Source organism: Hypanus sabinus, chromosome 2 (assembly GCF_030144855.1).
Source record: "Hypanus sabinus isolate sHypSab1 chromosome 2, sHypSab1.hap1, whole genome shotgun sequence".
NCBI classification, from domain to species: Eukaryota; Metazoa; Chordata; class Chondrichthyes; order Myliobatiformes; family Dasyatidae; genus Hypanus; species Hypanus sabinus.
The window spans coordinates 57344923-57360481 of NC_082707.1; the positions used below are offsets into that span (position 1 = coordinate 57344923).

The window sequence follows — 15559 nt, forward strand, 5'->3', positions numbered from 1 at the left end:
CACTGAAGTAAGACTCACTGGCCTATAATTTACGGGGATATCTCTACTCCCTTTCTTGAATAAGAGAACAGCATACGCAACCCTCCAAGCCTCCGGAACCTCTCCCATATCCATTGATGATGCAAAGATCATCGCCAGAGGCTCAGCATTCTCCTCCCTCGCCTCCCACAGTAGCCTGGGGTACATCTCGTTTGATCCCAGTAACTTATCTAACTTGATGCTTTCCAAAAGCTCTAGCACATCCTCTTTCTTAATGTCTATGTGCTCAAACTTTTCAGTCCACTGTAAGTCATCCCTACAATCGCCAAGATCCTTTTCTGTAGTGAGTACTGAAGCAAAGTATTCTTTAAGTACCTCCGGTTCCATACACACTTTTCCACTGTCACACTTGATTTGGTCCTATTCTCTCATGTCTTACCCTCTTGCTCTTCACATACTTGTAGAATGCCTTGGGGTTTTCCTTAATCCTGTCCGTCAAGGCCTTCTCATGGCCCCTTCTGGCTCTCCTAATTTCATTCTTAAGTTCCTTCCTTCTAGCCTTATAATCTTCTAGATTCATATCATTATCTAGTTCTTTAAAACTTTTGTGAGCTCTTCTTTTCCTCTTCATTAGATTTACAACAGCTTTTGTACACCACGGTTCCTGTACCTTACCATCCTTTCCCTGTCTCATTGGAACGTACCTATGCAGAACTCCATGGAAATATTCCCTGAACATTTGCCACATTTCTTCCATACGTTTCCCTGAGAACATCTGTTTCCAATTTATGCTTCCAAGTTCCTGCCTGATAGCCTCATATTTCCCCTTACTACAATTAAATGCTTTCCTAACTTATCTGTTCCTATCTCTCTCCAATGCTAGGGTAAAGTAGATAGATAATGTGCTGACATTGGAGAGGGGTCAAAGGAGGATCATGAAAATTATTCCAGGATTGAAATGCTTATCATATAAGCAGTGTTTGACAGCTTTGGGCCTGTAATCACTGGAATTTAGAAGACTGAGGGAGGATACATTGAGACCTGTTGAATGTTGAAAGGCCTAGATAGAGTGGATGTGAAAAGGATGCTTCTGATAGTGGAGGAGACTAGGACCAGAGTACACAACCTCAGTGTGGAGGGACGTCCATTTAGAACAGAGATGAGAAGGAATTTGTTAGCTTTTTGGTGGTGAATCTATGGAATTTGTTGCCATTTGTGGAATTTGTGGAGGACAAGTGATTGTGTGTTTAAAGTGGAGGTTGATAGATTCCTGAAAAGCTGGGGTGTGAAAAGTTATGGGGAGAAGGCAGGAGAATGTGGTTGAGAGGGAAATGGATCGGCCATGATGAAATGGTGGAGCAGACTTGATGGGCCGAATGGCCCAATTCTGCTCCAGTGTTTTATGCTCTTATTATCTGAATTCAGAAGGTATGGACAAGAGAAGCACAGGAGCTCTTACAGGACTGCTTTGAATCAGTGGACTGGACTTATGCAGGGAATTATCTTCGAATCTGGAACGCTCTTTCCAGGTGAATCAGTAATTCACTTTGTTTTTACTTCTGTTCTTTGTTCAATTCAAACCTAACATGCTTTTTCTAAAAACAGAGTAAGGAAGTGAGCAGTACCTTTACTCCAAAGGGAAAAAACTATTGTATATTTACCACTGGGAAAAAAAATGGAAATCAGAAATAGTAGTACTGAATATCATAATGGTTAAACAGTAACCGGGATATATGAAGTCTACTCATATCACTGAAATTACTAGGTCTCACTTTTTATTACACCTACTATCTACATAAATGACTACTATAAAGCATAGAGCATTTGTCGCTGTGAAAATTTATTTATTACGTGTACCTAGTCTAAGCATTGTATATTTAAAAGTCAATAATTAATTAGTAAGATTGTTTACTTTTTTAAATTGAACCATATAAAGTTACAGCTAGGATTTTTGCCATTAACCCCCATATATATTGTACTTGAACTTCTTTTCCTGGAGTAATCTAGAGTCACTACACTGATCACTGATATTCCTCATTTCTCCCTGGCTTTAAAAACTTACTGCATTTCTAATGCAAGTTTAACAGGCCCTTGTTTCTACACATCCTCATCACAAAGTGTTCTGTATTTTCATATTTAAAGGCTTAAAGATATTTTTCTTACGACAACTTGACAGTGATGGGTTTAAATTTGTAATTTCTTGTCACCAGTTTTTCAACCAGAGCTCTGCCTTGTTCTGCCTATCAAGAATTGTCGAAAACAGCCCCAAATTTTTTTTCCCTAATTCCAATTTCTCCTTTGGACAATAATCACGCTTTACACTTTCTGTCTAATTTTACTTTCAAATATAATGTGGAAATAATAAGAACGCAGTAAAACTGAGAAATCAAAATAACTTTATAATATTAAAGAGTAACTTGGATATTGTAGAAGTGCCTTTGATAATTTGAAGCATGAAATATTTTGCAAAGCAATAAACTTTCCTTTCCTCTTTCACCTTCCTAGACTTAAAGTAGCATATGGTCAACAATAAAGACAAACTTGCTTGTATGACTTTAAGAAGGTACTTGTTATGACCTTCTCTCATTGACCAATCCCAGTCAGAAATCCTTTACGCTTCTGTAGCTCAGGTTGCCAAAGTTACTACTGTCATTCTGTGTGGCAATGATTTAATTCCCTTGTGACCACCTCTCAGAGATTTTGCAGCTCACTACAAACTTAGACCAATAGTAAACAGCGATGAGCACAAAATAAACCTACATATTTGAATTATTGCATAAAATTAGAAAAACTTGGATTTGTGGAACTGGTTCAGTACCAAATATTGTGAACCTGGATAGAGGGAAAATGAAGTGGGGATTGAGGGAATATAAAGGTACAGCAATTCTTTGTAACACTGCATCCTGCATCTCACTCATCTCTCTAATGAATGACTCAGTTCTCCTACCCAGGAGCAGGAATCATAAGCAAATTAAAGACTTTTTTTACCTCATTCATCCTCTTCTTGCTTTTGAATAATAGTCATTCCTTTTAAGGATGCTTCTTGCAAGGTTACACCTAAACCATTGAAAGGGTACAGAGGAGATTTACAAAGATGTTGCCTGGATTGGGGAGCATGCCTCATGAGAACAGGTTGAGTGAACTCGACCTTTTCTCCTTGGAGCGATGGATAATGAAAGGTGACCTGATAGAGGTGTATTAGATGATAAAAGGCACTGATCATGTGGATAGTCAAAGACTTTTCCCCAGGGATGAAATAGCTATCATGAGAGGGCATAGTTTTAAGGTGCTTGGAAGAAGGTACAGAGGAGATGCCAGGGGTAAGTTTTTTACACAGAGAGTGGTGAGTGCATGGAATGGGTTACTGGCAATGGTGGTGGAGGCGGATACGATAAGGTCTTTTAAGATACTCCTGGATAGGTACATGGAGCTTAGAAAAATAGTGGGCTATGGGTAACTCTAGGTAATTTCTAAGGTAAGGACATGCTTTGTGGGCCAAAGGGCCTGTATTGTGCTGTATGTTTTCTATGTTTCTAGAAACCATCTTCAACACACTCGTATCATCCTTTCCACCTTACAAGCTCTCAAGAACCTTTTCAGAATCCCTTCTGTGTCTCCTATTATTCAGATAGTTTTTGAGTCTCTTGTCACAATATATATTATTTCTGGAACTCCATCCACAGCATTATTGGCCAGATTGCTTTGTCGCCCTCACTTTGTCTTTCTTTCAACTCTGGTTCTTAATGTGAACCTTCCATTCCTTTGAAATTATGTTGTTTTTATGTAGCATATGTATTTCTGTGCAAATAAGGCTCAACAGAAATTCTATGCCTTTGCTTCCTAACAGTTACACTCTTCTTTTAAACACACTAACTTAAATCCAAAAGTATTGGATTAAGATGGAAGATAACCGTCTCTGCCTCCCATACTGGTTCATAAGCCCAGTGTCGGATTCTGTGTGCTCTTCAAGCTCCTTAAGTAGACCATGTGTTTAGCTCCACTTTGCTCAAGTTAGCTACTCACAGCAAAATACTGACTATTTTTAGTTTCCAGATACTGATCAAATTGCTGCATATTTGCTGAATAATTTTATCATATATGTATTTTTTTAGACCTTGTTTGAATATATGGTGTAAAATGTCACCTGTTAATATTTTCGACATTAATGATGGTGTTTTAGACATTAAGCAAGTAGAATTAATATGTCAACTCAAAGTTGCAGTGTTTCTTTTACTTATTTTTATTTGGTTGGGGTGTGGAACAGACCATTCTGACCCAATGAGCCAACCACCTATTTAACCCGAGCCTAATCACAAGACAATTTACAATGACCAATTGACCTACTAACCGGTACAACTTTGGAATGTGGGAGGAAACCTATGCACTGACGGGAAGGACATACGAACTTCTTACAGATGGTATCAGAACTGAACTCCGAACTCCTGTGCCCTGAAATAGCGTTGCTATGAGACATAATATGCTTCCTTATTCTTAATGTAAAATGGAAAATTTTACATTCTCCCACTTGGTAATGAAGCAAGCTTAGAGATCGGTATCAAGTCTTTTAGCCATCAATGTGACTGTATCTGGTTGTTGCTTGGGGCATCTGTAGTATGTAAATATAGACAACCTTGCAGGGCGTACTTTTGTGTGCCTGAGGCTTGGCTGGGTGTGGATGGTCTGTCACTTACATAGTTTAATTCAAATACTGTGACTTCCCATGTCATTTGAGTATCCATTCAATACATTTCTGTGGCTCCTGACGTGCTTATCGACCAGATTACGTAAGGATGGCAAATTTCCTTTCCTGAGGGACATTGACCAACATAGTTGTTTCAAACTACAATTCAGTAGTTTGAGAGCAAAAATTACTGATATTCACTTTTTATTCCATAACTATTTAATTAAATTAATTTAAATTTTCCATCTGGTGTTTGTGGGATGTGACTTGAGGTGCCTGGATTATGTATCCTTAATCAACTTGATCTTTAAAACCAGCCCAAAATGTGTTCTAATTTTAGGTGAAAATAAAATGATGGAAGGTTTCAAATTGGCAGCGCTGCTTGCATCCACTTGCCTTTGAAGCTCCATGGTCCTGGGTAAATTTACATCGGGAACGTGTTTAATGAATATTAGTATCCATTTTAACTCAACATTCTCTTATCCTACGTTGGACTAGTGCAAGTTAAGAAAATGGGACATCTACCCTAATAAAAGATATTTCCCTTTTACGTTTTCTCTGATCTATCATTTTAGCCTTTCTACTCTGTTATTTTGAGCCAGTAAGCCTCTTTACAACAAACACCTTGACCTTGGAAGTGATAGAGAATATCATAATTTTGTTTCTTGACATCTGCCTACAAACAGGTGCCTGCCTACAAACCCCAGGGTTTCTGTTTGATTTTGACATAAGTTGAAGCATTCCCCATCTGCAATCTATCCTACATTTAATAATCAGTTCACTTCAGACACCTACAGCAAATTTTGCTAAATTGCAAAGACTTGATGATCACACTTTGTATGCAATCCATTAAGGAGCAACTTGCATTGCTTAATATTTCCATCTGATGACCTGAGATGTGGAATACAGTAAGTTGTAATAAATTGGTACATACTTGAATGTTATTAATAGATGAGTTTTAATGCATATTCATAATCTGAGAAAAATGTAAAATTATTTGTTAAGCTAGCAGTTAATGTTAACCAGCAATTTTGATATCAGTGTTTTACATTTGATCAATAATTTCTGTGTCTTCTCAGTTAACGCGTACTACTATCTGGATAATACTCTGGTATTAATTTGTAATTTTGGTACTTTAGCATTAAAAGAAATGTAATAAAGTGCTCCTGATATGGACTATATTTGATTTTCATATCACTACTGGAGGGTGAATATGTGACTTTTGTTTCTTTCTTTTTGAATATTGAGTCCATAGAATATTACTCAGTTCTTCGGTTTTATCTCAAAATAGAAAATCAGCCACAGCCTGCTTGCAATATTGCACAACTTTTATTGGAAAATGCCTTGCATACACTAAAGCAAGTTCATGGGCAGCTCTGTGCATGTGTTCACCCTATGATGTTAAAGATAATGTGCGAAAATGACCCTCCAAATTTAACTTTAAATTCTGTTGCTTGATCTTGTAACTCTTTTTAAGTTCAAATTTCAAAGTTCATTTATTATCAAACTATGTATACATTATTCATCCTTGAGAATTATCTCACTACAGGCAGCAACAAAACAAAGAAGCCCAAAAGAACCTACAAAAAAAGATTGTCAAACACCCAATGTGCAGATGAAAACAAAACAAATTGTGCAAACAATAAAAGTAAGCCAATAGCATTCAGAATGAAAGTAAGTTTGTAGACAAGAAGGCCAGAGCAGGCCTCAGTCACATCCTCAGTTCAGTGCAGAGCAGTGAACAGAACCAGCCTGATGCTTGCCTCTTGTCCCGATGCCCTGCCTTTTCAATCCATCTGGCCAGGCGTTTAAATCATCCAGGTATCGGGTTGTTCCTCACACTGGGACCCGGGACCTGTCCCATTGAAAGACTCTGGGCTTGGACTCCGCTGCCATGTTTCAGCCCTTACCCAACCTTTCTAAATTAGCCTGGCACTTAGATCAATCAAACCTCGCTTTTGGTTTAGATGGATGGGCCTCGAATCTGCCTCTCTTCAGCTCTGACTTTGCTTCGCTCCACTCACTCCAACTTTACCTTGAACAAACCTCAACCTCACCTCGCACCTGCACACTTTGACCCTTGACTCAGCCTCGCTTTCGTTCACCTCTCCAGTTTGTGGTTTACTCAATGTTAATTCATTCTTGCAAAGTTCTTTATGATCTTTACATATTGTTTTGTTTTCTTAGTTTCCAGGATATTTGTTAATCTGCCGAAGTGCTTTGTGAAACATTTCATTTGTGATTTGTAGCCTTTTTTCAATAAAAAATATTTAGAAAAATGAAAATGATTGATTTTTAAAGAACTACTTAGAATATATTTTCTATTAATTCTGTAATGAAAAATGACCGATAGTTATCGCTTCACCATTGCAGGTTTCTCCAAAATATGGGAACAAAAATCAAATGGTCTTCTTGAATTAGTGTTCAACAAACCCATAAGATTCAGACACTGTTATAAGTAGCAATGCCTGCTGTAGGCCTTATTCTTAAGTTATGATTAGAGAGAGGTCAAAACAAAAACACTCATTGAAAGGACTTTAAAGTCCAAGTACAGTATGTGGAATTAAAATTTACCTCGACAGTAAATTAGAATACAGAAATATTGTTAAAAGGTACTGGAGACAGAAGACTGCCAATGCTGGAATCTGGAACAAAATAAAACCTGCTGAAGGAACTCAGCGCATTGAAACCTGCATCAGAGCTGCAACGTCGGTGTAGTTATTGATAGAGTTGAGTACGTGTTGGGGAGGGGCGACAGAGTAGTCTGGGAACAAGGACTGTTCCAGGTAGCTAACAAAACGACAGGTGTACCTGTGGCTACACCTTTGATTTGTATGAAGTAGGAGGAAATGCGAGAGAAGTTGTTGAGTGTACTAGTCCTGATATAGGGTCTTTGTTTTACTGTTGGAGCAGATTAGATGAATACACAAATTTGCAATGCAACAATATATGCACATTGTACTACATTTTTCAGCTGTGCTTCCGCTGGATTAAAAAAGTTTAACAATTTCTCCTTGATATTGCGTCGATGGAAGTGTGCCCTTTGAAAAGTAACATACCTGCATACATGGAAATTTTTGAAAGACTGAAATATTTCACTCGAGTCATGAAGGCTGCCTTTGGATTAGGCAGTGACCTTTAAGGCGATATGGGCACATCCCTAAACGAAGTTATATTTCTGGAAAGGGTCTCAAAGTAGTATCCTGATTTCAAACAGTCCCTTCATTCTGCTTTAACTCTTCATTTCCTATCTACTCTACCTTCATTATTTTACAGGAGCTACTTCATTCAGGTATCCCGCAAATTATTCTAGTTTTAAATTTATCAATGGATGGAGTAAAATATTTATTATGAGATTGACAAATAATTCTCACACCACGTTTCTATGGCTCCCCTTTCCTCAATTAGAAATTTTATTATCATTGGTGTAAGCTCCCCTTACACGAAGCCATTGTGAATCCTGGTATGAATTACCCTCTTGTTGAAAGGTGCAAAGAATCCTATACTATAATGTTACAATGTCATTAGTCAACTAATTTGCTTGTCTTAATAGGATCATTCATAATTCAAGCTTGAGGCAAAGCATACTACAAAATGTCTCACTAAAGTCTAAAAATGGGAAAATACTCACCCAAATTATTTACTAGTTTCATTGAGTCAAGATTTTTCAGTGGGGAAACACTCATTTAGCCTAATTGGTTAACGCTGACCAGTGGGTATTCGTCTGTATTAATTACATATTCCAGCATTTGCTCATTGCCTCTGTGCCTAGGTGATTCAAGTGCTAATCTAGGTGCTCCTTAAATATGCTCAGTGACCCAGTTTTGACCATTATCTGCGTCTACATACATACCACTCTGGGTGAAGCAAATCATAAACACAAAAGATTCTGCAGATGCTGTAAATCCAGAGTAACAAACTCAAAATGATGGAGTAATTCAGCAGGTCCGGCAGCATCTATGGAAAGGAATAAACATTTTATGTTTTGGGCTGAGTCCCTTCATCGGGATGGGAAAGAATGGAGAAGGAAGCCAGAGTAAGAAGGTGGGGGTAGGGGAAGGAGTACAAGCTAGTAGGACGCTACTAGTAATGAAGCCACGTGAGGGGCAAGGTAGGTGGGTTGGCGAGAGCAGTGAAGTGGAAAGCTGGGAGGTGAGAAGTGGAAAAGGTAAAGAAGGAAACCGATAGAAGAGAGTGGACAATGGCAGAATGGACCATTGATTTCTCTAACTTCCAGTAATTCTTCCCTGTCCCACTTCTCTATTCTTTTATTCCCATTCCCCATTCTGGCTGCCCTCTCACCTTTTCTTTTCTCTTTTCCTGCCCATCACCTTCCTCTGGTGTCTCTCCTCCTTTCCTTTCTCCCATGGGCCTATCTATTTGTGCCACTACCTTCAAGGAGTTAGAAATTAGTAATCCAAGATCCCTGTTTCTCAATCCCTCTTAAGGCCCTACCATCTCTGGCATATATCCTGGCCTCATTAGTACTCCCAAAACACATATGACTTTATTAATCTCCATCTGTAATTTTCAGCTGATTTTACCAAGACATCGGTATCTCTCTGCATCCTAACACTGCCTCTGCACTTGCAACAACTCTGCCAGTCTTCAGGTCAGCTGCAAACTTACAGATCTTGACTTCCACATCCAGCACAGTATTGTAAACAGCAATAAGTATGGAGTCCTCTAAGTATGGAGCCTGTGGAACATCAATATTCACAGACATCCAATCATAAAACAGCCTTTATTATCAGCTTCTGTCACTCATTGCCAAGTCAGTTTTGGATCCAGTTGCTAATTTTCCCTGCATCCCATGGGCCCTAATCTTTTGAACCAGTCTACCATATATGGGATATTGTCAAAGGCCTTACTAAACTCCACATAAATTACATCTACTGCGTTGTCCTCATTAATATATTTTGTTACTTTTGTTATTCTGCTCACTCAGAGTTAAGTGGCTTCTCCACCATCCATAGTGGTCCATAGTTTGTAAGCTTTACCCTGCCTCCTTTATTGAAGAGGATCACATTTGCTGTCCTCCAGTCATCTGGTACATCATTTACAGTGATGATTTAAAGATTTCATATAAGACCATAGGACATAGGTGCAGAATTAGGCCATTTGGCCCATTGAGTCTGCTCTGCCATTCAATCATGGCTGATCCTTTTTACCTCTCCTCAGACCCACTCCCCAGCTTTCTCCCGTAACCTTTGATGCTGTGATGCTTTGAACCTATCAATCTCTGCCTTAAATACAACCAACAACCTGGCCTCTCCAGCTGCCAGTGGTAATAAAAATCCACAAATTCATCACCCTCTGGCTAAAGAAATTTCTCTGCATCTCTGTTTTAAATGGACACCCCTCTATCCTGAGGCTGTGCCCTCTTGTCCTAGACTCCCCTACCATGGGAAACATCCTTTCCACATCTACTCTGTCTAGACCTTTCAACATTCGAAAGGTTTCAATGAGATCCCCCCCCCCCCCCCCATCCTTCTGAATTCCAGAAAGTACAGATTCAAAAGTTCCTGGTATGATAACCCTTTCATTCCCAGAATCATCCTTGTGCATCTCCTCTGAACCCTCTCCAATGCCAGCACACCTTTTGTTAGATGAGGAGCCCATGCTGTTCACAATACTCAAAGTGAGGCCTCACCTGTGCCTTATAAAGCCTCAGCATCACATCCCTGTTATTATATTCTAGACCTCTTGAGATGAATATATAGACCCTGGCAATCTCTTCACTTGCCTACCAGCATCTGAGAATCAATCCCATCCAGACCTTGGGACTAATTGACCTTTAAGCTCATCTGCTACTGTCAGAAAGTTTTATTGAACTGCATTTTTTCCTTGAAGTGAACTTCAGGTTCATCCTTTATAGATCATTCTTCATCCGTCAAATAGTAAAACTTGCAGTTATTCAGTCAACCCTTCCTATGCCAATTTTCCAAAAGTTTTCCACAATAAACTTTCATTTTCTGTCATTATTATCTTTTCCTGAAGATTTTCCTGAATATGCTGCATTATATTCCTCTCCTCTTCCAGCACTCTCATGAACTCAGCTCCTTATAATCCTCCATGGAGAGAAAATCTCCTAACCGCTCCCCTTGTCCTTTCACTGATCTTAAATTTCACACTTTTAATTACTACCTTACTGATCTGTGGATTAGATTCATAAAATCACTATTCTATTGCTAATGTTCTTAGAACTGTTAAGACATATTTTAATGAACAAAGCCATAACTTCTGTAGCCACTCTTTTGGCAAGTATGATCTTGACAATTCTTCTCTCTATCCTTGCTCAAGATTCCATGTCTTTCTTCAAGCAGGATGCTAAAACTGAATATAATGTTCTGTCCTAAACAAGCTAATGATCTTTATAGGCTTTATGTTCCTTCTTTGCTTTGTGCTTATTCTCATTTAGAAAACCTAAGATCTTCATGTTTTTTACAACTTTTTCTACACATCTGCCCATTTGTTAAAGATTTAAAATATTTAACTTGTCTTCAATTGCTTGAACTGTCTTCTTACAAACTAGTCCTGTTTATATTTTAGTGTCATCTACAAATGTTCACTTTCCCAATTCTAGACTTTTATATGATGGCATGTCAAAGTTATTATAAGACTCACTGTAATATTTGAAATTGGGCAGAATTCCAGAAAATGGTAACATCAAAATTGCTGCCGTACAACATGACTGATGAAAGACCAGAAACAGAAATGTAGCGATGATCAAGGTATTTATTATTGTGATTTACATTACTATTACCTACAGTCACATTCTCTCTCTCTCTCTCCCTCCCACCCCCCTCTCCTGACCTTCTTTCATTCACTGTGAGGTTATCCTCTCATGGCCATCAGAGTTGTTGGGGAGGAGAACGGAAAACTACCAACATACATTCAATCGCCACTTTATTAGGTACAGTACGGGAGGTACCTGTACTTAATACTACGGTCAGTGCGTATAATTTATAAGAGATGAGCACGAACAATTTTAAGGTAACAAGAACATGAAAGGGTTGGTTCATATTACTGTTCATCTTTCTTAAAAAAATGTACATGCATATAAAATTCATTGAAAAACCTTGTCACTGTTTCCACAAATTAGTAAAGTGAAGTTTATGTTGCTGATACATTCCACCATACATAAAAATGCACTTTCCTTCTGAACATGTTTTTTTTTCCCTAAAAGATAGTTAAATGCTGCATCATCATATCCTCATTTTCAAAGTCAGATTGCTAAGGAAGCACTAATGGATCTTGAAACCAATATTTCAATTTGAAACGGCAGGAATGAGGGGCGTGTGTAACGTGGGTTTACTTGAGGCCTTTCTATCTTTGTCATTAATTCTGAAATGGACAGAAAAGGAGACATAGACAGTCTTTCTTAACACGAAAGATGCCGTATTGGTGGAAGGCAAGCCTTTGTTTTCTTCGGCATTAGAGAACACTTTGCGGCAAGTACACCTTCCACTCTCGGGCATTGCTTGCAACAGTCCCGTTTGGTAATCTTTAACACTCTTTAGAAAGACGACTCGTCATCCAGTCACCCTATGATTTCGTAAACTGAGTTTTTGCTCCGATACTTGGCAGCCCTTAACTAAAGAATCATCAGGGCCAAATGGAAACTGCCAGTGAAGGCTTTTACCTTCGGGGGATCCTGTTGTTCGATCATCCTCTCCCTACTGTGAATGGAGCGTCTCCAAGTGTAGTGTAACAGTTACATTCCGAGACACTCTCAGTTACTCACCTCCTACTCAGAGAAAGAGCTGGGCTCAGGAATCCGCCAATAATAAGTGGAAGAGTGGGAATGCGACCAATCGCCGTGGGATGGGGTGGGATTTCCTGTCCGATGTGCAGCTGTAGCGGAGTTGAAGTGACACGTAAGAGGGGAGATTGGAAAAGGCCCTGCAACTTTTTCTGCCGTGCAGAATAAAACGCGAATGATAGTTTTGGTTATGAAAGCAGCGTTTTGCTGGAACCCGAAGAAATACCAAGTCGTGCACGATTTCCAACAACCTCTTCATTGCCAAAATTGGATCAGAGACTCTTTTTGTTGGGCTTTGCCACTTGTAAACTGGGACGGATTCTCAGCGTCAGGAAAGAGCTAAAGTTACAGGAATGCCTCTCAACATCTGATTACTGAGCCCTAACATTCTCTGTCATTGAAAATAAACTGTGAACTGGATTGTGTGCGTGTGTGTTTGCGGGGAAGCCCCCCGGAACTCTTCCAAAAGTGCTCGTTTTGGAGAAAAACGAGAAAGGAAAAATGGGGAATAGCATGTGTTCCAGGAGACAGAAAAAGATTTTTCAAACTTTGTTCTTCCTTACAATAGTTTTTGGGTTTCTCTATGGTCTCTTACTATATTATGAAATGCACAATCAGTTAAAGAAGGCGGAGAATCTGTCGTTAAAGTACCAGCAGCACCAGGAGGCTTTATCCGCACAATTGCAAGGTAAACTCTTCCAGCTCCAGCGTCTTTCGCGTCTGCTATGATGTCTCCAGATGCCCAGACTTGCAGTATAGCGCCTTATTTCTTAATCGTGTCGATTTTATTTCAGGTTAGTAAATAAAAAGATATGGCGCTGGTAAATTCCAGGAAGTCTGTTTTTTATCTATGAAAAACAGGATTGGCGCAGCCACGCTTCGCCCCGGGTGCTGGGAAGGTCTGACTGCGGCGACCGTTCCTCGGCTTCCCAACACTTCTCTAACAGTCCTGTAGAGTGGAGCCGTTTCCTTTCCGGGCGATTCATTTGTATTGTATACCTATTGAGCCCACAGCCCCTGCTTTGTGCGGATTCAAGTCCGAATGAGTAGTAAAAGCAACATAATAGAAAGCCTGGAGGCAGTTTGCCGAGGCTGAATTTCCAGAATAAACATCGGCTGTGCAAGGAAATGTGATCGAAGCCAGGAACAGCACCCACAATTGTTGGAACACTCTATTCACGCCCCCCCCCCCCCAACCACCTATTCACATCATTTTTCTGTTCTCAGTAGTACCTAGAGAGTAAAACCGCGCGGTTAGACGCTCTTGTACAGACGTGGAAGAGGGCTGTGTTTGGGGATTGAGGTTTCAGCCTGTCACCAGTGCAGCTCCCGATCCTAGTTGCTCGTTCTGAAGCAAGTTTTTCTGCATGCTAGTTTTATTTTGCCAATCACTTCATACAATGTCCACTAATTCCTAACAACTCCACAGATGGAAATAACTCGTTATCCAAGCCTTCTTTACACTTTATGATTTTAATAACTTTTTTTATGTCCTCTGTAAATCCTCCTCCGGATCACAAGACATCAATCTCAGCTCCTCCATTCTATCTGCACAATTAAATGCTCTCTCTCATCCATGAAATCGCTTTAGGGAAACTCTGCATCTTCTGGATAGCCTTTATTTCAGTGCTAAATTGTGGCACACAGATATGGTCTGAGGAATTGAGTTGACTCCAGTGACATGAGACCAATTGTTCAGATATGATCAGACTGAGTGCTGGGCGGGCTTGAGGAGCCCGCTGGCCTGGTCGGCTGCTTATTTGCTTGTTCTTGTCTAAGTCAGCGTTTTATAAAATTTCATTTCGACTTCCTTGCTCTTGTACTCCATGCGTCCATTTGTAAAGCCCAGGATCCCATTTGTTTGTTGACCTATCCTACCACTTTCAATGAAGCTCACTCTGATACTCTGTTCTTGTAGCCCTATAATGTATCTTGCTTCCTGTCATCAAACTGTACACCCCACATTTAGGGGCACCAGTTACCTTCACTACAAACTACTTGTGTATTTCACCAACCTCTTGAAGTCTGCTAACATTCCTTAGAACAATTCACTATCCCGCCAACTTGTTGCAGAAGCTGGAAAGCTGAAATACAACTGAAAATTTGGGGGAGACAGAAAATTCCACAGATGCTGGAAATCTTGAGTTACACAATCAAAATGCTGGAAGAACTCAGTGGATCAGGCAGCATCTGTGCAGGGAAATAAACAGTTTGTGTTTCAGGCTAAGATTGCTCCTCAGTACTGGGGAAAAACGGAGGAGGCAGAAGCCAGAATAAAAGGTGCCAGGTGAGAGTGGGAAGGTAGATGGATGGGGGAGGGAAAGAGGAATGATGTGAGAAACTGGGAGGTGATAGATGTAAGAGACACTGGACTGATGAAGAATAAATCTGATAGGAGGGGACAGTAGACCACAGGATAAAGCGAAGGAGCTGGGAACCAGAGCGTAATAATGGAAAGGTCATAAGGTTTGGGGGTGGGGAAGAGAAAGGGTGAAAGGGCCACAAGAATTAGGGAAACCAAGGGGAAGGGAGACAGGCAATCTCAAAACCAAGTTAAAGCTCTAATATGCAGGTTGTCCAGTTTCCATTGATATTTTGCCAAAACACAAAAGGCACGGATCAATTCCATTCTGTCGTCTGAATTGATATGTTCTAAGTCTTAACAGGTATTTAACACTCTAAAAATAGCTACATTAAGTAGAAATCATCAATCAATTGCCTTTTTCTGAAAAGCAGGGTGCACTAGATGACCGGACACTAGTGTAAAGGGTATGTTTCTTTCCTAGCCATTCTGAGACCTAACTTGAAATCCTATGATGTTAGTTTCAAACCTGAATTTAATTTTTAAGCATGGAATTATTGTGGTAGCAAAAAGCTGACAGTGAACTTAGAGGATCATCCAAACATCCCAACTGGTTCAATATTTTATGGATGGAAGCTAGCTGTTCCTAGTCATCTGTATTTGGCACAGATTAGCATGACTTACATCTTCCACTCCCGGTTCCTCCATCACTGTTAGGTCTCAAGTACCAGTCAGTTAGGATCTTGACCACCAACTTCTGTGGGGTTTGTCACCATCCTTCTAGGCAATGGACTGTAAGTGTAGGCATGTTCACATCCCTAAGACAATTTAA

General features: G+C 39.7%; 1 protein-coding gene across 5 annotated transcripts in view; it reads left to right on the forward strand.

Annotated features, from left to right (window-relative positions):
- The first annotated feature begins 12495 nt into the window (after positions 1-12495).
- golim4a (golgi integral membrane protein 4a) overlaps positions 12496-15559 on the forward strand; it is a 105973-nt gene continuing 102909 nt past the window's right edge. For 3 of the 5 annotated variants that reach the window (XR_009507294.1, XM_059946639.1, XM_059946656.1), the window contains exon 1: positions 12496-13113. Coding sequence is in view for 4 of the 5 variants with exons in the window: in XM_059946639.1 (XP_059802622.1) it covers positions 12927-13113 (187 nt within the window). In the remaining variant the exon portion in view is untranslated. The remainder of the gene's footprint in view (positions 13114-15559) is intronic. The other 2 variants (XM_059946647.1, XM_059946667.1) reach the window with 1 other exon arrangement.